The following is a 24023-nucleotide window of genomic DNA, read 5'->3' as shown; positions in this document are numbered from 1 at the left end:
CACTCATCAGAGAAGCCAAACGCCCTGTAGACCTGCAAAAATAGAAAACGTTTAAACGTTGGCCATAAATCAGGAGGAATGATGTTTATGCATGTAGGTCACATGAAACTTGGATTCGCTTTGCTTCCAGGAACTATAATAAAAATTCATAACAGGTTATCACAGATGTCCCGTGAATATTTTAACGAGAAATTTTTTCCCCGTAGTACATTTTCTATAATCTTTATGCCAACGAGAATTTCAGTATGAAATCTACAAGTAATATAACTTATTCTGTGCAAATTGTGAAAATTTTATTCATATTAGAGAACTATGATGACAAGTCAATTCTTCAATATTCAATACTTCATAATACTGGAATCAATATGTGAATTTAATGAGACAGAGCTTGCTCACTTATTTCTGACCAAAACGTTGTGATCAAATGTAACAATTGTGGAAAATGGAAAATTCAATCAGACTTTTACTTGCCAGGTTGGTTGTAGGTCACACTCACATGAATGGAGAATAATATGCTTCCCATTCAGGGACATTATTCACCTGTGATTGGTGAAAACCGATGTTCCTGTATAAGAAAATATCCTTTTATGAATCATTAAATCCAATTTGCTTTTAAGCAGTATTCTCATCAGTCCTTAATGAGATTAGCAGCGTCTTGGAAGAGTTCAAGGCATTCAATTTGAACAAGTGAGATGCTGGAGTATCGTGATTGAATGCTTGTGAACTTGCAAAGTTCGATAAAAAATGGGAGAGTGTATTTTTCTGAGAAATACATTCGGGAGCTAGGAGAAAAGCTCGCTGGGCATTGTTCCTTTGTTGCGTTGCATTTCTCCAAGTGAGTTTTTAAAAGCACAGTTTCTCGATTGCCACCCCCTTGGGAGGAATAGGAGGAGGAGAAGGAGGAAGAGGCGGTGGTGGAGGAGGAGAAGTTGGTGGAAGAGGGCATGGTGGGAGGGGGGTAGGTGGACAGAGATTGATGGAAGGATCATGGAGGTGAAGGCTGGAAAGGTCGGAGATTGTCTGACGAACGCCAGAAAAGAGATTTCCAGAAAGGAAGAGATTAAGGAGAGAGGGCAAAGGTTCATTAGGGCAAAGGTTTTGTCTCCTTCGCCACTTCCCCGGTGAATTCCTTTCATTTCACCTCAGCCCCATTCCCTCTTTAATTACGAATTTCACTTTGCTCCCTATGCACATTCGACTACCTACTGCTCGCATCGAATCCCATTCTCAACTTCATAATAATTGTACCAGATTGCTATTGAACACGAACAAAAATTTAATCTAATTATCTGGAATCCAAAGTTATACTGGAGTGCTCTTCAAAGGTGAAACCTTATGATTATTATTTGCTATTTCATAGCTCATACTTGATTCTCAAAACATTGAACTATAGTTTCCATACATTCACGAACTATTTCCACAAATTAATAAACTTGTATTGGGAATAAAAAACAATAATATTGTAGCCTACAGCTATGGAATGTTGTTTGATTTTTTCTAGTCAATCTCATTCATGTAACATATCAAATTTTCTCTAGATTCGAATGGATTGTATTTTCATTGCTCCAAGATTGTTGAACATTCATAGATTGTTGAAGTCTTATTTTGAAACAATTAATGTTTCTTATTCATGAATGATTCTTTGGGCTAGCAACTAAGTACTATTTACCAGAGAAGCATGGAAAAAATGTATTTTACAAAATGGATAATTTTGAGGGAACACTGAAAGCAGAAAAAAAAACATTCTGGTGATTTTCAAATTCTAGTATTCGTGGTAAAAAAAGCCTGTGTCAATAAGATGGTTAAGCTATCCAAAATCATTTTTATCAAGCTCTGCATACAAATTATTTGGAACTGACTCCGATAAATATGATCAAGGTAATGTCAATAATTTGAATGAGTTTTCATACTAAATCGAGAGTGAGTAGTCATCAGTATCAATCCATCCGATTCAAACTACAAATAATGTCAGCTTTTTAGTTTTTTGCCGTATTCCAAAAATGGGGTTTTCAAGTACATGAGGAACATTCTTCGAAAACCGTTGTTGTATCAATAATTTCTTTGAAACTTGGACACCTAAATCTGATACTGAAACTGTAAATAATTTTTTTTCGGAAAATCAGTTTCAAAATATTATCTACAAAATATTTATTGATAACCGTTGTGCATTACTGATAGTAGAAACTCATGATTATGTAAAACATAAAACTAGTGTGAAAGCTGAACTGAAACTGAACTAGGCTAGGCCTAGTATTGGAGAAAATGTTCCACATGTTAAGATGGAGTAAGATGAGTGTTTCGTGTTCCTTTGAGTGAAGAGTAAGATAGTGAGGAAGTTTAATTCTACAGTTGATTTGAATAGCTTATCCAACAAACTGAAAAAATCGATAAGAAAGGGTCTATCTGGGATGTTTATTTGAATGAGAATCGTTGAATAATTCACTCCATTGAAAATTTGAATACTTTTCTTATTCCATTACTGAGCATGAAGAGGGGATTAAGAATACTTGTACATTAATGCTTTGATATAATTTATATATTTCGCTTTTCAAGTAAAATAATTAAAAAATTGGATTTGAATACCAGACGTAACTTGGTCAAATATTTCCTTAATCTTCTTATTCTCCATTATTTAACAGATATTAGGATGTGAGCTTGAGGAGAGAGTTCTGGTGCCAAGCATTTATCACTTCCAGAATATTTCATGGAGATTCGGTTGGAATATCCATCGGTATTCGACTTGTAATGAGTTGGAGGAAATAGGACCGCTATAAGTGAAATCAATATATTCTAATTTTCTCGTTTCACTATTTTTAAGAAATTATAAAGTTATCATCTCATTCTGTGTTTGGCGGAGAAAGCACAAATTAAAATAATATAAATTTTTAATTTCAAACAAAAGTATCCATACTGTCAATAATATAAATCAAACTTATATTTCTTATAATCCATTCATTTCTAATAATATTCTTTGCTGAGAACAATGAAGATTGCTTTTTCATTCGATATTCATTCTACTTCATATCATATTTCTAATAATATTCATTTTTGAGCGCAATGCCGTCGTCGTCATCGTCTTCTTAGAGGGGTAGGCATTAATACCTGTTCCGCCTTCAAACATTCTCCCACCATTTTCTTGGTCTGCCAATACTTCTCCTCCCTTCTGGCTTGTGAGCAATGTCAGCTTTGGGGATTTTTCCGTTTCCCATTCTCTCAACATGTTATAAAGATCACATTGAGCTCTTTACGGATGTTGATATTATAGAGCATGTCCTCTCTGGAGCATCCCTTCACTGACCTTAAAAATCTCATTTCGGCCGACTGTAACCTGATCCACTCCCTATATTATAAAGCATGTCCTCTCTGGAGCATCCCGTCACTTACCTTAAAAATCTCATTTCGGCCGACTGGTAACCTGATCCACTCCCTCCTTTTTGGTACCCAGGTTTCAGAGCCATACAAAATTGTAGGATCGGCCATTACTTTATAAAATTTGAGCTTCGTCTCTTCTCGGGCTTTATTTTTGAGAATTCTGTTAATAGTTTCGCATGCTTAGAACTATTTTAGAGCGTATGGGAGACTTCCCCAGAAACGCCATCACTTTTGTTTTGTGCAAGGAAATCTTCATATTATATTCACTCCTCTCACGTTCCATGTTGCAAAATTCATTGTCTCCGTTATTCCAAATCGTTTTTCTTTGGCAGTCCACTTTTATTCTCCGTTGTTCCGGTCCCATCCAAGGCTGTTTGAAGTTTACCAGTAAGTGAAAGATCCCCTGGCCGCGTTACGAGCGCTGCTCAGGTCAAGTTCAATGGTGGGGCCGCCACCTTGCTGCATCTGAACTCACAGGATTTTTATAGGGTTGACTCCCCTAGACAAGTTGCTTCAATACAGCTGATGAGCCTTGTCTACCCAGGAAATTAGAAAATAAAAAATAAGAAGATTGGTTAAGGAAGACCAGACAGAGAAAGTAAGGGAAAAGAGAATAGCAAAAAGCTCAGTCAATAGAAGAAGCTATTCTAGATATGAGAGAGTTCCAGAGCAAAGAAGAAGAAGGGAGATGGGAAAAGGTCTCTGGAAGTTGGAATCATGACGCAGATAGCACAGTCTACATGTTTTACTGTGGCAACAGTCTAGATGGAGGTAACTGCCGATCTGACTGCCGATCTGACTGCCGATCTGACTGCCGATCTGACTGCCGATCTGACTGCCGATCTGACTGCCGATCTGACTGCCGATCTGACCCGAGCGCAATGCAAATTGCATATTCATTCAAGGATCACAGATGAACTTTGTTCGATAGAATTTCCATTGTATGGTATTGATTGGGGTATCGGGAAGATGAAATTTGAAAACGATATAGGAATGAACAAGAGATTAATACAGTCATTTATATGTTCAATGTCGAAAATTTGTGCGAATTCGCCATCTTCTGAAGTGGCGAGACGAGTAAACTCGACTTCATTCGATCCCACCAGATCATGCATTATTTATTATTCAGGACTTCATTTCCTCTATTATTCTATTCAAATCAATAAGAAAAAATGCTTTGGATCTGGAAGGCACCTTAACTTTGATACGTTCTACGTAGTAGCTCTGATTATATAGAACTCCAAGTGATAAGAGAGAATAGTTTGAAGCCTTTACTCACGGTATTTACTTTGACCTGAGTTGCAAACGCCGCTCCGCTGTTGAGTACGCCTCCGGCAAGCTCAAATGGAATTTCCAGCTTGCAGTTTAGTTGGAATTCAGTAGGGAGAAAAAATCACCGTGAAACCGTAATAATGTGTCCACTGCTTCACAAGCCCCTTTCCTGCAATATCTAAAGGGTATTTGTTTTTACGTCATCTTAAATTCTCAGATAACAGCACGTTTATTCCCTCAACTCAGTACAGGGAAAATATTCTCTCATTTTTATAATAATATATATCATTCAAACCTCATGCACTAATGATCTCGGTAGAAATAGTTTACATAGCAATTTTCTGACTTGATTGAAAGCAAAAAAGTATTCAGAACATAGCAGTAAAACATCATAACAGCCATCTATTAGAAAAATTTGCAGCTACAGTTCAATCCAATGAAATTCCGGATTATGCTTGGAATTTCAATAAATTGATCGTATTTATTATTATTTTTCCATTGTTTGAAAGACAAAAACTTGTTAAATCAATGTTCCTCTTCTGCTATAAGCAAAGCATTCGATAGAAACACGCCTGTTGGCCAAGGGTTTCCATGTCACAGGATTGCAGGTCTATGGTTATCCAGGCCACAATTTGATTTTTAGTACTCACCTAAATAATAAATTTCCTCTTTTTTCCTCGTCTTTGTTTTGCAACAAATAATTCTACAAAGGAGTCATGACGATGTCTTCAATAGATCAATAATGTTCTTTGAGAAAGCTTGGACGTGTAATTTCTACCGATAATTTATATAGAGCTGATATTAAGATACTTCCAGCTTCAGGGGTTGGTTCTGTATTTGAATTACAAATAAGAGGTTAGTTACAAATTTGATTGACTTCAACATTGAAGAGATTTGTAAATTATTTGTGGCGAAAACTCGGTTTTCCTATTAGGAGTAATTCAGTCTCCGAATATTGTCACCGGATTATCAACAGTTAAAGCTTGCTGGTGGATAAGTCCCACCTGAAACTGTAAGGCACTTATCGCCAATAATTATTATTATCTCATTCACGCAAAATCCAGAAGCTTATTTTGAAACGGAAAATTAAATGAGCCACATTGTCAGAGAGAGTTGAGTTGAAATGAAAATAAAATTCTTTCTTTCAAATGAAAAGCACGTTAGCTATTGATAAAAATTTTTTTGAAGAATTGAGTTGGATTAGTATCACTTGGAACCAATGCTCTGATCTTTTTGTAGATGGAGACTGCATTTCAAAAGAAAACTTTTTTTTGGAACATTCAATGATAATCAACAACTACTGGCAACTAATGGACCTTGAATTTGACCATGTCCTTGACCTTGAATTCGACCTTGACCTTGAATTTGATCTTGGCTTTGAATTTGGCCTTGACCTTGAATTTGATCTTAAATTTGACCTTGATCTTGAATTTGACCTCAATCCTGTTCTGTATAACGTTATCAATTAATTTTCGCAGACCTGTTCAAACATGTCTGTTATCAATTCTCTCAATTTTCACAGACCTGTTCAGACATGTATGTTATCAATTCTCTCAATTTTCACAGACCTGTTCAAACATGTTTGTGGAACTGGATAAAATTAATATAAATACCGGGCTCATCCCAACGGAATATTCAGTCGTGGCGGGGTGGTGGTTGAGCTAACATCTCTTGACCTTGTATGACCTTGACCTTGACATTGAATTTGACCTTGAACTATTTGACCTATTGCTAGAGGCACGTGTGAAATGGTCATGATTTGATACAATTATAATTAGACTTTCCTTTCTTCTATTCTTTTATGCACAAATAGTGCCTTGATAAAAAGCTGTCGAATATCCAAAACCAGGAAAGTATGCGAATCTTGTGATTGGACGATCTAGCAGGGAGTTCAACTTTTCAAATAACTATATATATTTTTTCTGATATTTTGCTTTAGGTGGGATGTGTGCTTATCCCATCTTAGGTTCTTATCAAAGTATACACCAAAGTTATTAGTCCAGTCACTATATACATTGGTGCATGCAATTTATATTGTAGTTCTGATTTTTCAATATATTATTTGGGTACATAAGAGGAGTCCAGAACCAATTTCTTCATGCAAAATTTCCTTGTGCTAGATACAGAATGGCCCAAAAACCTCGTATTTTCGGCTCATTTTCCAGTTTTCAGCTATTTATGACAAATCTCGTAATCTGCTCTCGTCTTTTTTTGTAGATTATTAAATTCTAAATAGAATGGGATCATTCGGAACTCTATATCTCTAATGAGTACTGAGTTATAATTTTTCAAAAATAAGTAAAATTTGAAGAAAAAATCAATTTTGATGGATTTTAGTTTTTGATCAACAATATCTTCCAATTGTTACCATTTAGATGTATAATTCAGAATCCCTATGGGCGTATTTTTGCGCTCTACAATCTTCGATCATTTAGAGAGCTCTATCTCATATAGATTCCCAGGTACACCTGACAACAATGCTCCTTGTATTGTGAAAAACACCTAATTTTCAGCTTCAACCATCATCACCAACTACATTGTCCTCACATTGATATTTCGCACAATGACATAAGTTAATGAGATTATGTTCTATGAAAATCACCCGTTAGATGCACTTCATTCCAGTATAACCTAGTGGAGAGGCGCGCTAGACTTCAAAAATCAAAATTTTAAACATTTATCACGTTTGACTTAATGCTCAGATTTCATGGTACTACACTTCATTCTTCTCGGCTCGTCAAGGCGGTCCAAAATCATGTATCATAAATCGAATTCGGTCGAGAAATGGTAAATTTATTGTTGAGTGTATTCAAGCCCATATTCCAATATTCAAAAAATGACAATTTTTATTTAACCTTCCGGCAGTCGCGCTGTTGTAAAAAGTACAACAGTGTCAGTTCAGTTTTTTCTGCACAAAACTATTAAATGGGGTGGTGTCAGTGAATGAGTCACCTATGCATTCCAAAACTTTCCCCCCATCACTCCACTGAGTTGCAGTATCAACCGAGCAATGGTTCAGTCTTTAGATGTAATTTAATCGTGACAGTGCATACGTCGCACTGTGCATAAGATAGGGAAATACTGTATACGAGGACTGTAAACTAAACAATAACACAGAATTGATGACTTTGCTTGATGTACCTTATTGGGCTAAGAAATGGTAATCATCCAAATATTTATGGGCATAAAATAATCCAAGAAGATGGAAAAAGTGATTATACAATTAATTAATATGTTTTGACAGTGAACAGAGTACATAAAACTTGGAAAATTGGAAGTTGTACAAAATGTTGACTACCGGAAGGTTAAGGAGTTTTGATCAAACCAATCAAACCTGAGTTTTCAGGGTGTTTAGGCCCTCATTAGCTCTCCCATAAGCTCCATTCCATGTTTTGCCTTCAAACAGTACAGCTGCATCGTCTGAAAAAAGGAAAATTTTCCCCATGGATTCTACCTCCACTATATTATTTATATAAATAAGAAACTGAGAAGGGGACTGAGTGTGCTGCCCTGAACTACCCCGTAGTCTACAGTAGCTATGGAGCTTTCAATGTTCAACACTCTAACCACCTGTTTGTGGTTGGTGAGATAATCTGTGAACCAATCCAGGGAAATGCCACATACCCCTACATGATCCAGCTTCTTGAACAGTGCTCTTCTAACAATGGAGTCAAAAGCTTTCGCCAGATCAAGGAAAGCAGCGACTAGGCAGTTGCCCTGAGACAAACTATTGCAGGCGATTTTAATGTTAAGACTCTCTAAAATTAGTCTGATACATCATAGAAACTCATGATTGGGTTCAAATTGTACAGAGTTTCATCCTGTACGCGTCGTATGCCTTGAATTCATCTAAAACCACCGTTTTCTATCATATAACTGCCGTGATCATAAATATGTGGAAAGTATCATTAGTTTTTAGATACTTTTTCAACAATCGGATCGTACTTATACATATTTTTTCCATAAATAGTTTACAGAAGATGAAGTTATTTTTTTTCAATAAGGGGTTATCGAGATTATATCTCGTGGTCCTTATGTGCGCTTCTCCACTAAATGTGCATCTAACGGGTGAGTTTATAGAACATGATATTATTTCTCTTATCATTTTGAGAAATAGTTCATAGAACTCTTATCATTTTGTGAAATCTCTGTGTGATGACAATGTGGTTGGTGATGGTTGAAGCTTCAAATAAGGAGTTTTTCAAAATACAAGGAGCATTGTCAGCATGTGTACTTGGAAATCTATTTGAGGTACAGCGTTTTACCTGGTCTCAGGTTGCAGAGCACAAAATTGTCATTTGAATAGTGACAATCAGGAATTATTGTTGATTAGAAACTGAAATTCATAAAAATTGTTTTCTTTTCTTGAAATTTTACTCATTTGAAAAAATTATTTTTTGAAAAAACTCAGTACTCATTGAAGATAGCATTGAATGATTACATTTCATAATCTAAGATAAGATTCCATTTCATAATCTAAGAAAAGATTCCATTTCATACTCTTATTAGATTTCATAATCTAAGAAAAAAGCGAGAGCAAATTTTCCTGTCCCTTGACTTGAGTTGGTGGAAATAGCTAAAAACTGCAGAATTAACTAAACATACGAGGTTTTTCAGCAACTTTGTATCTAGCATGAGGGAATTTGGCATACAAAAATTGGTTCTGAACTTCTTTTATGTATCCAAGCAGTATATTATATGAAAACAAAACTACAATATAATATTGCAATTACACCCCTCTTTCATGTCTACATTGACTGGCCCAATATTAGAGAAGGATTTATAATGATAGATTATAATGCGCATTATAAAATAATTATTTATAATGCGCGAAATCTACTATTCACAGAACTACAAGTAGAATAATCAATAACCAATTTTCCATAGCTCTCAAATATCACTTGATTGTTATACAACCAACAATGAATACGACTCACGAATGTTATAAATGCTGAATTATATAATTGGATTTTATTAATTTAACATATTTCATTATTTTATAACAAGAAATACGGGTGAATTTTATCAAGGATTCACTCTAGCCTAAATTTGACTAGGGTTTGAGAAATGAAAATTACTCCTTCATTATTCCACAGTTGTATATTTCATTAAATATATTATATTATTTGTGATTCTATGAAAATTTCAATAAATTCTACAATTTAAACATGAATTAAGGCAAAAATCAATTTTACTAGTGACATTCATAATACAAATAGCATCCTCTAACCTTTTGTAAAATGAGAAAGATGAATTTCAGTTTGATACTTTTTTAGACACATTATTGCAATGAAATATAACTGTATATTATATGCTTATCCTCTATATAGATATCTGATAAAAATTCTGATTTACATTATGTTACAACAATATGTTCTTATTAAAATATATAGCCTACGACATCTTATATGTATCGCAGTCGAATATCATTATGAATATGCAACATTTACAGTGATGTCATCCATGAAACCAGTGGAATGATATTCCTGTTCAGTGTTATACTTCTGTAAAGATACGGCGTTTTGAAAGTAATAAGGTGGTGCTAGATGTTTTCTATTTGTAATCTATATAATATGAAACCCCCATTTTGGTATAAAGAGAAGCTCCTATTTGATACATGTTATAAACATGATAGATTCATAATAGGCAGGCTATCAAACCACTGGTAGGCAATTTCCACGCGAATTATCACTCATAGTATCATATTCCCCAGTAATATCACACATATTTAAGAGATGAATTCAAAAAACCACAATTATTATTTATCAAATATATTTATCAACTATGTACGGTAATCCATAAACAGATATAATATTACTCCTTTATAAAATTTGTAAAACGAATGTATATCTGTGTTAAGATAATAAACTTGAGTACGAGAGCTGCTACCTCAATATTATTGCATCCTATTCTAATAGTTAAGTAGAATTAAATTGAATACAGTTTATGCATGACCCTCAACTGATTCATAAGTCAGTATTCATCTCCATTCAGAAATGCATAGAAAGGCTTCTGTTCCCTCATTACACAAAATTGGCATGCATGGAAATTCATTTATCGTTTGCTTGATTAAGCTAGTGCATAATACGATTTTTCATTTCGTTCTAAATCGATTCTGCAGTAGGTGTAATAATTTTCTGAGTCCTATGACAACACCAATCACACTGATCATATTTAGCTATGAAATCAGTTTCATCACAGAGAAAAGTGATTCTCGACCACTATGGGGTACTCGTTCCTCTTAGGTGCCAAAAATCAAGAGGGCATACGTAGCGAAGTCTAAATGTTAAAAATTCAATACAATCCACAAATCACAACAATAAAACCCCTCCACACTATGATAAAAAAGATACGTGAAATTGGAATTAAGGGCTATGAAAAAGGTTGAGAACCTCTTCTCAACATTAGAACATTTAATATTCTTCATAGAGAATTTCAATGATAAAGAGGTGATTATTTCAATATCAGAAATTGAGTCAAGGGTTACATAGGCCTATTGTTTTCATTATTCTTCTACTAAAACATTTACATCATACAATAATGGTTCATTGAATGAGAAGGTATCCAACGTGAAAGTTATGAATATCTGGTCATGGGTTCCAATTCATCTATGAAACATTTTACGAAAAATAAAATCACTGGAGCAAATTTTCCGAATTTATTTTTATATGGATTTTGAGAAATACAGAAATGTGTCAATTTTTTAACGCTTCCCAACTCATATTTTTAATGCTGTATTAAGTTGGAGAACATTTATTTTTACTTGTGATTGTATATGATTTGTGCTTGTATGTATAAATGAAATAATACTTTTCTCATGAAATCAATAATCATAACTATTTTTCACATCTGAATAATGTTCTATCACATCATGATACATGAACGGCAAAACATTAATTAGCCCCGAAATTCATTGGCCATTTATCTAAATTTTATTCAAATGTATACATGTAATCTATCATGTATAATTAAATCATAAGAATGATTCCAATGAATTCGTCTCTTGACGAATGAATTAGAAAAAATGTATTTTTTATCAATCCGAGAAGTCAATCTTGTACTGAACCCGCAGGTTTTAGAGCTAGATTTGGAAATTTGATGATTCATTAGACTACTATAAATACTGTAATTCTAGTCAAATCATCGAATCTATTCTTGTTTTTCTCTGTATTTAATATGCTTCTACAACTCATTCTCTCAACACTCATCTTATAAAAGAAGAAACCATGGTAATAAGTCCACTGAGTATTAGTTTAAGTTAGTTGAATCACAGTCAATGAACAATATTATTTACTCTGCTAATTATCTAGACTCGTCTAAATTCATTGCTTATAATTTTACATAGAGCATAATATAAATATACATATTTTATTCAAGATAACCTACTCCTATCCAATAGAACAATTCATTTCGAGTATCATCCAAGAACAAATTTAACAACAGAAAATATTGATATATTATAAATCACAGAAGAATGTAATATATACCGTATATTATAATAGTGCAGTAATCTTTATATTATATAGTGGGTATTGTTTATAACAATGAATATTATTTAAATGGCGTTCATATTAATAACATACCTTCAAATGTATCTTTGAATGTTTAAGACTAATAATATTATTATTTATAGAATAATGATAAACGTATTAATTTTATATTCATAATAAAATTTTAACAGATTTTCATCGCCCGTTCCAACAATTCAACAATAATCATAACAGTAACAACAAGCTATTCGTCATTTTTCGAGTAGTCATGTGAATCTTATCATCATGTTGTCTAGACTAATTAGATTCTATCATATTATTAAAATTGATAGATTTTAATTGATAGTTTTTCTTATTTGTGCTCATTCTCCCAACAATAAGCTGTATTAATATTGTACCAGCAATTAACTGAATATCATGGTATTCGGCTATATAAATAACTCTGCTATCCAATTGAATGAATATCAATTTATTATATACATTACCGAGGCGTTTTCTTATCAATGTAATAGAAATTGAAAAATTAGTATATCTATGAAGATGATTAGATGATAAATATTATAATAAAAGTATGTGATGATTGACTTTTACAAAGAAAATCTCAGTGTCCTAATCATTTTCATGATAATGTAATGATTTTTTGGAAGATTTCTGATAATAATTCATCAAGGGATTGATATTCCTGGAAGGAGAAAAGTGTAAAGTGGTTGTATAACATTAGCATATTATGCATGATAAGGAACGACATTATTAAAAAACTATGTACATTAAGAACAGTAAATCTCATCCATTACTGTACATGGAAACATTTAAGATTTGAACTTTACATTAAGACATTATTTCCTATGGAACAAAATAGAAAAACTATCACTAGATCCTACGTTCAACTGGAACATTGATAATCTCAGTGTCAACTTAAGAGTTGAAATTCTCATTCTACAACCGAGTAATTCTAATAATATACCAATTATTAATACTGAAAAACGATTATTTTTTCTCAATAACTATATAGGCAACTATGTACTGTATTCACACTTGTTTACTCCATGTTATCTATATTATCTGTAATGTCAGCAAGATAGATAGGTAGACAGATAACTAGCTGATAGCTAGAGAAGGGGCTCGAAAGATCTAGCAACCGAGTCTAAACATTCTTTTGAACTTTGAACCAATTTAAGAGCTAAGTGGATGAAGTGACTATAACAGCTATTCATGTTCTTATTCATTTGCCATTTGATGTAAGGATTAGACCCATGGGCCTTTTCAAAAATAATATAATTGATTCTCATGATAATGTTCACACAGTGACGGAATATTTGCAAGAGTATATTATTAACTAGAGCGGGAAGATTTTAGTTTAAGAAAGAGAAAATGCCAGAAGGTGTCACTTGTAGCTTGTAGGCCCTTCATGCACTCTTAAAGCCCCATTTAAAGGAGTATAACTCCCTCATGCATTACATCGCTGATGCTTGAGTTGAATCATCTTATTTTATGCTACTAGTTCATATGATTTGTAATTGTATGCACAAATCGATACATACATAAATAGTTGCTCTGAAATTCACCAGTGAGTAGTGTTAGCATGGAATGTTGAAATGAGTGCTAGAAGAAAACTATTATGTTAAAGAAATGATATATATGCTTCCTGAAATCACTTTATTAATCTCATCTAAGGGTCCGGACACACAGAGAGCGATCGGCGATCATAGCGGTTTTAGGAGGATATAGATAGCCCATAGATATATTCCATATGGATATAGATACGGTACCCAAGACTGCTCTAATATTGCAGATCACGGATCGCTCTCTGTGTTTCCAGGACCTGGAGTTGACTTGTAACTTAGTGGGGGAAAAATTTAACGTGAATTATATAGTATTAACAGTATTGGAAGTGTCCATCATAGCAAAAATAATACAAATGTACAATATTGTAGTAGGCCTATACCTATAGGAATATTTTGAGACAGTTTTTAATGGTTTATGCATCGAAATCCTTCAAAAATCTTTAAAAGATTTAGCGATAGAAGCTAAAGTTAGCAATAAAAGCTCAATATATATATTTTTAATCTAATTTTTTGTTATAGTTGTACGTAGTCTATTCATCGACTAGGCTCTTTAATTTAGTTTGATAATATTCATTATGAATGTTGAATAAATATTCATCCATCATTGTGGGAAGAGTGACACTCTATGATTAAGTAGCAATTTACAATTCATTGATGTTGAATTTATTACATAATATTCCCCTATCAATAATCTCTTTCTACTACAAAAAAATTTCTCCCTCCCATACATAGAGTAACAGGCTATACATCAAGTAGAATATCGTACTTCAAAGACTTATGTCTAATCTTGCAAATCGAGACAGTTGACAGTTTTATTATCATGAAATTAATTCATATAATAAATAATGAGTTCAATTGAGATGTTGTATTAATCATGTTTCAGTTTCAACTCAATCGAATCAACCCCTGATATTCAACAAAAGTACCAAATTAATGGTTTTTGTTGCAATATGAATATTTCAATATAAATTTTCATCAAAGAATCAGAAGAAGAGGAGCATGGAATAGACAAAATGAGACACCTATGGCCCTACAACTACTGGAAGCTATTGATCGTTCTGGTACAAATAATGTTAAATTAGACTTCTACAACAAATATGGTATTCGAAAGTGCATAATTATTATTATTGAAGTGCACTTCACTCATCAATATTTCAATGTTGACTTCTCTAAAGCATGAAGAAGTCAATCCGATAATTTGTAATTTACTTGAAGTTTCAAGAAACAGAGAACTTTCTTGTGTGAACATTCAGTTCTCGATTCTTTTTCAATTCTCCCAAATATAAAAAATACGGTAAGCAGTAGAAATATCCACTTTCAGCTTTTCAGTTCACCCTTTTATATTTAATTATAAATGCTCCATAAATGTCATCTACCTCCAATTACCATTCTAATAAGAACAATTCGCTTGGATTGAAATTTATTTTATAGAATGATGTGGATAGTATCTTATTCATTATTGGTTTCTTTATACAAAATGAATTGATAGTGATACTATTGAATAAGGACACCATTCTTCTTCCAAGCAAGAAGCATATTGAAAGCACTAAGTATCCATTAAACGATGATATTTAATACTGTATTGACTTCTAACTTCAATGTATGATTAAAACGGGTACAATATCCCGAATAAATTACATTTGTATCCACGAATAAATAAATAAATACATATTGGAATAGGAAAAAATCAAGGATGAAAGGGAACTTGTGATAGTAGATCAGAGATTCAATTGAACAGGAGATAATTATTTTTAAAAGTAAATTTCCCATTACAGATCGTTTTCCTTTGACAGATTATTCGGTGTTTTAACGATTGTGAGATGTATTCAGGGTATCAATCAGTAGTATTCGAGGAAGAGTTTCATTCCTAAATTAATTGATATCATCAATCCTATTTGTAAGTTTCCAGAAAAAAGTGTCGAGAACACACTATCTCCATTTACAGGAAAAGCTACTTAAACCTACTTAATGGAATAAGCTGGAAGAAATCCAATTGTACATTCGTCATGAGGTTCATCATTTCATCAGCAAATTATTCTTTGATTGTACAGAAAACGAACCGCGGCTAAAAAACGTAATTTTCGTTGACGGTAAAAATGATGAATCTAATCATCCCACGTCGGGAATTGCTGAGGAGAGACAAAGAGAGGCGCTCTATTGGAGCCGGAAGAGGGAGGCTGTTGTATGCTGGTGTAGGGAGATGACGCCTGTTGTGGCTGGTGATAGGAGGCCGAATCCCAAGCTGGCGTCTCACGCTCAGAGTCCACCGTTTGCTGTGCTGGAGGAGGCTTCTCCGTTGTCACTGATAACTCAATATTCTGAGGATCTTCTTCCTCTTCCAGAGAGCTGTGTTTGATACCATAGTAGAAGTAAACCAGTAGTCCTGGAATTGGAAAAAAATCATTTCAATTATTTCTACATTCCATTATCAGATTCCTCCAATATTAAATCTACAATAAATTCTGGACGGATCAGAACATTTAAAATATTTAGGCAACAGGGAATATTAGTAATATTCACAGGAATACAGTGAAGACATATTTCCTCACAGCTCAAAGACTTTCCTGATCTTCGAATAATTCTACAGGGCACAAAAGATGTGTGAAAATGTCTTCTATCTTCGTGAAGAATTTTCATCTGGGAATTTGATGAAACAATCTGCTAACTGATGTGAGCAGCCTGCAAAATTATGTTGAACAATACACTTCAGACTCCATCAATATTCATATTGCTTTCTCCCATTTTAACTCCTTTCACTTTCAAATTGTGAATCACAATTTGTAATAATTAAATGTAACAATATATTACATTTTCTATTGAACACTGTAATTATTCAATTAGTCAAGATTTCCAAATTTTTTTAATCACTATACCTAAGAACAGATCAGCAGTGTTTGAAATGACTATTGACGACATTTTTTGATTCTTTGGGAATCCAAAAGGGGGCGGGTAGAAGCTGAATTTTTAGTAATTTCAGGGGGATGCGTCCCTGGATTTATCAACAAACAATGAAAACAAAATACATTACATACATAACTTCACATTCATACTCCAAACTACACCTATAAACGCAGATTTCAGTTGCATTTATTTAGGCTGCTTAAGCACAGAGGGTAGCGACCCCCGATGGAAACCAGAGTTGCTCTTCCACAACTCACAATATTTGATTATCAATAGTTGGTTTATACTGGACTGTTATCAATGTGACAATTATTAAGATTCATTGAAGTAATCGAGTTACTCAAGTCTCCGCTGTCTCACATCCGGCGCGTTGATATCAACAAACTTTTGCTCTTTGAATGTGAGCAGCATTGAATATAACCTGTACATTATGTGGCGTTTTTACACTTGGGACCGTTTGCATAGTGCAGGTTTAAACGGAATCTCAGTTTAAGCGGGATCAAATCTATATCAAGTTTCGTTTATTATGATGTGATTCATTCTGTGATCAAAACACAAACTGTTTCAAACTGATGACAGTTAGAACTTCCACTTTGCAAACGGCCAATCACCGTACGCTAATGGCAATTATTGTAGGCCTAATGACAACTATGCTACACATTATTGGAAAGTACGCTGTGCTGTATGTTTCTCTGTGGTTTAATTTGAGAATTCTAATTATTATTTTTTTAGGAAAGAGTGATCTTGTCAATCTTCAGATGATGTTACACATTACCTATGATCATCCATACAGTGAAGCGAACCAATGTTAAAATTGAGAGTTTGAAAATGAGGTAGATATTCACAATGACTGCAATTGCTGGCACAAATGGGATGCCCGGAGTCATAAACATCAATGTTTTCCTGAAACATTGATTAATACATATTATCAATAAACAGTGGTTGTCAAATCTAATACTATTCTAATTATTTGATAATTTTCCTATTTATTGGAAGAAATTCTATTATGACAGTCATAACCAATATAATAATTGTTTGAACACAGAAAAAATTTATAATCGTGGAGTAATTGGCAGGAGGTAAGAACCTTTTTGCTTTCCTTCTTCCTTGTAGTGTATCTGTGGTGAGGATGATGAAATAAATTACTATAATGCTGAATAGCCAGCAACATAATATTTCTGTCTAGTAATTTCACAATAAGTGTACATAAACTAGAATATATCCTGTGCCGTCAATCATACTGAAGACTCCAACAATAGCAAATAGTATAGCTCACTTTTAATTTTAACAGATGTAGACTCATCACAATATACCCATTAACTCTATGCCCATATACTGTAAAGGTACTTAAGAAATGGCTTCACTCACAATTTGACAATATTTCGCACTTCTTGAATAACTGAGAATTGCAATTATTAAGAATATACATACATCTTCTCCATCAATTCAGAGATAAACAATATCAATTATCTGTATTGTGACATATATAAACTCCTGTCATCCATCAACGATTCTATCAACACATATCCATGAATTTGAATTTTCAACAGTGTTAATCAATGGATTTTACATACTTTACGATATTTTATGATATTTATAACCTTTCACATATTCAGTGTGTTGAGGCCATTTGAAATTGTATTCATTTGCTCATTGACTGCCAGATGGCAGGAGAGTTTCTATAATTTTATAATATCTATTACTCATCAATTTATCGCTCATGCATCGGCCGTTTTGAGCGTCAGTGTGAAATCAGCGCTCTCGTATTGCTAGCACTCCCTGTCGAGGCATTAAGATTCAGGAAATTCGTCCTGAATCTGCCTAAATATTCGTGTCATTTAATATCATAGGAAATTCAGCCTATACATTTATTCGTGTACATAAATTACATTTTCGTTTTACGTGAAAAGTTACTCACGTTTCGTATTAGTGAAAAGTGAATGCCAGAACTCAATTTTTAGTTTTGTTTTTATCAATAGTCAAGTCATAGTGTTATATATCCAGACAGTAAACTTCATCTCAGAACGGGAAAACAGATCGATTTGCATAATTTAACCTATTTTTTCCTCTCATCTATCCTATCCAACTGTCCACCTTTTACCTCAAATATAAGTAGGCAAGCAATTCGATTCGCGACATGTTGGATTTGGGATTTGGTGAGTACCTTTTCTGATTTTCTATGTGTTCTATGTATGTGGTTTTTTACGAATGGATATATTATTCAGCACAAAGATTTGATTCGTTTTATACAGTCCGCTTCAGAGCATTTGAAACTTGTAGTTTGAAATATTTGAATTTAAAGAATCAGTATTTACGTACCACAGTGTTTTACTTTATGATTACCATAAATCAAGAATGAAACAGTTTCAGAGTATTGTGAACTATATATTGCATATTATTTTATGAAAAAATTATTACTCGAAAACTTTTTTACCTATTTTGAGGCTTCCTTGATATGATGAGTAGGAGAGCAATGATGCAGAGCAGAAAGAAGATGACAAGGAATGTGACTATTGAAGAGTCTGAACCCATTCCAAGTACTATAATCAGGTCGAATATGAGAATGAGTATGTACAGAATGCCGACCATCTTCATGACAAACATCCCTGAGTCTTCCGTTGCTGGGCCACTATCAACCCATGGGAAGATAGCTGGACACAGGTATGTCACTGCCTGTAACACGAGTTCAAACAAATATTTCATGTCAACATTCCTTAAATACTAAACAGAATCAATGAAAACTCGCATATCTTATCTAAAAGGAATTTTTGATTTTTTTCATTGCAAGATTAATTGGAATAATTTTTGAATGAAAAAGATTAAGAAATTGTCGAAAACCACAGATTTATTGATACTTAGAAAGACCGGTTTCGGTTATTACACCATTGTCAATCTCTGATAAACAGAGGTTATCAGTGATCTCAGTTTATCAGAGATTGACAATGGTGTAATAACCGAAACCGGTCTTTCTAAGTATCAATAAATCTGTGGTTTTTGACAATTTCTTAGTCTTTTCAATTCAATATGAATAATTACCACAAAATCTACTTCTAAACTACACACAAAAGAAAAGGAATAATTTTTGATCTCATTTTACCGACCACTGAAGATGAATGTTAAATAATCAATGTTGATCAATTCTGGTCTGGTAAATATGATATGATTCTATGTATAACATATTCTCAATTGAACTTTGGATATCTGGATGTTTTCGTTATGATAATTATTGAGCTCAAGCACAATATTTCAATGATTTCCTATCAATATCTTCAATAATAGACCGAAAATTGATCATGGAAAGCACTTTATTGATAAGATAGAAGCATGCGAATTAAAACAGAAGAAGTGAATATGATTGAGCTTTCATAAGTAGTGGCATCAGAGGAGCTGCAAGAGGAGCTTGTGGTTGAGCCACTGGATGAAGAAAGATAAAAAGTTACTAATAAGATGGGAGGAGCATATTGACAGAATGCCGACCAGTAGAATCGCTCTGAACGCTCTCCATTAAATGGGAGACAAAGGAAGAGGTGGTCTCAAATTTAAGAATAAATGAGAAGATCTTTTAGTTTTAAAAGGTTATTTCAAAGACCGGAACAGGCAGCCATGCCTATAGTGTGGAATTGAGATGAATAGCAGGATCAATAGCAATACCTGATGACAATTTCTCTATTAATTGTGTAACATTTTTTCATCAAGCATTACAAAAAATTAATCAAGTTGATTCATAGCAAAAACATTATTTATTAGCAGCTGACAGTGTTGAATATAGAAATGATAAGTTACACAGGTGATAAAGTATGAAATATGAAGTTGACCTGTAGACGCCGACCAATAGCACCTAAGGTGGGACCGGCAACCCCGCCGCCTCCGGCACTAGAGCCGCCGTGCACCGTGCCGTAGAACTTGTTCTCGCTGCGGTCAGCCACCAGGAACTGGTCGTCACGCATCGAAAACTCGTCAGGCTCTTCCCCTGGGAACGTGTCATCTGAATCCGGCGAGCTGAAACACAAATAACAATACTCTTATGATATTCTCAAATAACACAAACAGTGGAATACAAACACCATTTGAAACCTTCGTTTCATAGAAAATCACTTCTCTTCAAAATTTATTTTCCATTTACAGGTATAATATGAATTGAGAACTTTTTGCGGGCCTGAACCAACTGATATAGATCAGTATTGGAATGCTTCTTAGAGGATCTATGATTTTTCCGTCTGAATCTATAAATACTGAAGATAAGGGACTAACAGCTTTTTCAGATGAAAATCTGCTTTTGCAAAAATGGTGTTCCTATCGTTGTTATGTTAATATCTGTATAGTTGAGAGTATTCACATCCTACTGTATCCTTGATGGAACTTTTTGTATGAGAGAAGACAAATAGCAATAAGGTTCAATGAGGGATCGATTGAAAAAGAAATATCTTTAAATGTGGGAGAACTGGTACATCTCAAAGTTTGCATTGGTGTTCTCTTGTTGATTTTGAAATTGGACACGACACTATGAGAAAGTGGCTCCCAACTGAAACTGGCGCTATACTATCAAAAGATAGTTGTCTTCTCCCCATCTTACATTAATTTTACAGTCGCATACTTCTTGCAAATTTTGATGGATGTGGATGCTTTGTTGTGACATTTCTGCTACTTCACACTCGAGCATCTCCTTAATTCTCATAATTCACGAAAAAGCATTACTGATTACCACCTCTATCCTACTCTTCAAACTTTGGTCATCTCCCGTACTACATAAGAAGATCTGATAACAAGTCATAACATAACAAGTCGTATCTTCTACATCAAAGCAAGTCTTTCATCCTGTTGTGTTCCATTCCGTGGCTTTCAAATGGATTACATTAGTTAATAATTGAATTATCATGTATTATAATGATATTTAGAAATATGGAAAGCCACATTCAACTATGGAGTCAGAATCCACGGTCCACTCCAGCAGTCAAACTCAATGGTAAGTGAGTTACTATGATACTTTTCCCACCATCAATGGCTGATTGGCATCACCGGTCCGTTACAACCATGCACCACATCCTAGTGTATCCTTGAGACATGACGACCAGATAGATATGCATCACAATGCTATTGACCAAATTCTTTCATACTCCAAAGTAGTCTGTCAAGGTTTTCAAATGAAGTGTCTGATTTTTTCTCTAATTTGATGATTGACTTCTCAATCAGTACTTTGATTCTTAATATGGATCATAATTGAAGAGTACGGCTGGTGAATTACCTGCGAGTGACCCGTCGAACCATGATCCTCTGCTGCTGCTGTTGCTGCTGTGTGAGTGTGCTGGTCAGTCCTGGTGATGGTTGTGGCCCAGCAGGGGGCTGCTGAGCTGGAACCCCTCCCAGTGCTGATCTCAACTGGTCTGGGTGTAACTGATTCCCATAACTGACCTACAGCAATAAATGGTTTGTGCTGATATTAATTATTCATATACAATAACGTAAACAGAAAGATTTCAATAATCCATAACATTTGGTAACCTGGATAGTTTTGATTTTTCAACTTTGATCAAGGAAATATCATTTGTGCTGAGAAATGGTAGTTGAAGTTTTTACCATTTATTGAGATTTATTTCTTTAATGAAGCTTTGGCATAAATACTCATGAAGCTTTCGAGTTACTTTACTATTTACAGCACTATGATGTCAGTGAGTTCAAATCAGCAATTCCTCATTCAATAAGAATAAATCATTTTAAATTAGAAAAGTTACCATTATTATGAGTATTAAATAAGAATGGTATACTATAATAGAATGCTTTCAACATTTGTGATTGATTCATAATAATTTTGAATGATTTACCTGTCCATTAGATAACGTCTCTTTCGATGGAGAACCTTTAACTGGTGTTCTGAGTGATTCAGGTAGTAGATCAACCAAGTTGGTAGAATGTGGCTGGTACCGTAGTATCAAAACGCAAGTTGAAACCAGCGTGTAGGCCAATAGTGTTCCTGGGGAAAGTGGAATAAGAGGTATGAGAAACTAGAGGAATTGAGGGTGAAACAAATTTCAGTTGAAGAATCAGATTGAATAATGATCTATGATATGATCTTTCAAATTGTAATAACAGTGGTAATGTAATGACAATACAAGTATGGATAATTTTATGTATTACTTAACATCGTTTCAAACCACTGTATTTCATTCAGATAGTGTATGGGTCTGAGTTTTGAACTGTTTGAATTTTTGAACCAAATACATCAAATAATGACATCAGTTCTGAATCATTTCCTATAGTTTCGTTTTCCAAACTTTTGTTCTTCTAATACTTATCAGCATACATCACAGTTCGCTCATTTCGTATAAATCTCCAATAATCGAATGGAAGAAATAATGACAATTAATTTTAAGAAGAAAAGAGAAGAAGAAACTTGTATGAATTCATCAAATTCATTTGATTCACTTTATCTCGATTTAATTCATACTATTTGATGAAGTCTATGTTTATTCGATTGAAAGTCGTGTAAAATACATAAAAATGTATACATCGCAGCTCGGAATGGATCGAGAAACCATCCTCTTTATTTTTCAAGGATTATAAGCTTATGTACATACATTAGGTGGATGGTAAAGATTGTGATGATGATAGATTACCGATTGACATCATTTCAACGAGGACTTCGAGGCTGATGAGGAGTGCGGCAATGGCTGCGGCAAAGCCCGAGCCGAAGGTGGCGACGACCGGGGTGCCGGTGAGAGGGAACACCTGGGCGAGGGTGCGGAAGATGAGGCCGTCCTGAGCCATGGCGTAGACGATGCGAGGCATGGGGAACATGCTGCCGAACATGCTCACTGACAGGCCAGCCAACGCACCCACTGCCACCACCAGCTTGCACCGCCAGGCGCCCACCTGGCCGAACATCTCCACCAGCGCCGAGTCCTGGTCCACCTTCTCGTACGGCACTGCAACACAACATCACGTGTATTCATGTATAAAATAGTCAATTCGTTTGGCTTTTTGATGGTGGGGAGAAGAACCCACCTAATGGGAAGGTCCATCTTCCTGTAATGGAAGGAAAGTACAACCCTTCACTGAGGAATATTTAATATTAATATAGTATAATTAGTATGTTTGATCAGAAAGTGATTTCTAATATCAAATTATAGATATGTCTTATTCTATTCTAATATGGATCATAGATTTCCAATCACATTCCATTTTGATTTTAAAGTGAGTGTCCTACCTACTACTTGTTTAAAAATGTTTCTTTAATATTTTTCTCACTACTTGTTCTGGTTTAAAACGTCTGATACATTTCATTTTCACTACATTTCAAATTGTTCAGTGAACTTGAAGTGATTTGAATGGAGTGATGACTCAACCCTAGTTTTAACTCTCTTGTAAGTTATTTTATTCTGAATTAGGTCTACCCTCTCTTCCTTACTCTTTTTCTCACAGAATTGCC

General features: G+C 34.2%; 1 protein-coding gene across 2 annotated transcripts in view; it reads right to left on the bottom strand.

Annotated features, from left to right (window-relative positions):
• Positions 1-9725: 9725 nt before the first annotated feature.
• LOC111044960 (probable cationic amino acid transporter) overlaps positions 9726-24023 on the bottom strand; it is an 86686-nt gene continuing 72388 nt past the window's right edge. The window contains exons 7-14 of one of the 2 annotated variants that reach the window (XR_005570724.1): positions 23212-23520; positions 22420-22568; positions 21843-22009; positions 20416-20599; positions 19035-19273; positions 17376-17503; positions 14843-16082; positions 9726-14782 (exon numbers count right to left, since the gene is read on the bottom strand). Coding sequence is in view for 1 of the 2 variants with exons in the window: in XM_039423436.1 (XP_039279370.1) it covers positions 15805-16082; positions 17376-17503; positions 19035-19273; positions 20416-20599; positions 21843-22009; positions 22420-22568; positions 23212-23520 (1454 nt within the window). In the remaining variant the exon portion in view is untranslated. Of the gene's footprint in view, positions 16083-17375; positions 17504-19034; positions 19274-20415; positions 20600-21842; positions 22010-22419; positions 22569-23211; positions 23521-24023 lie in introns of both variants that reach the window. The other variant, XM_039423436.1, reaches the window with a different exon arrangement.

This window comes from Nilaparvata lugens, chromosome 3 (assembly GCF_014356525.2).
Source record: "Nilaparvata lugens isolate BPH chromosome 3, ASM1435652v1, whole genome shotgun sequence".
In the NCBI taxonomy this organism is placed as follows: Eukaryota; Metazoa; Arthropoda; class Insecta; order Hemiptera; family Delphacidae; genus Nilaparvata; species Nilaparvata lugens.
The sequence above is the reverse complement of the archived record's forward strand: the minus strand, read 5'-3'. Positions and strand labels throughout refer to the sequence as shown.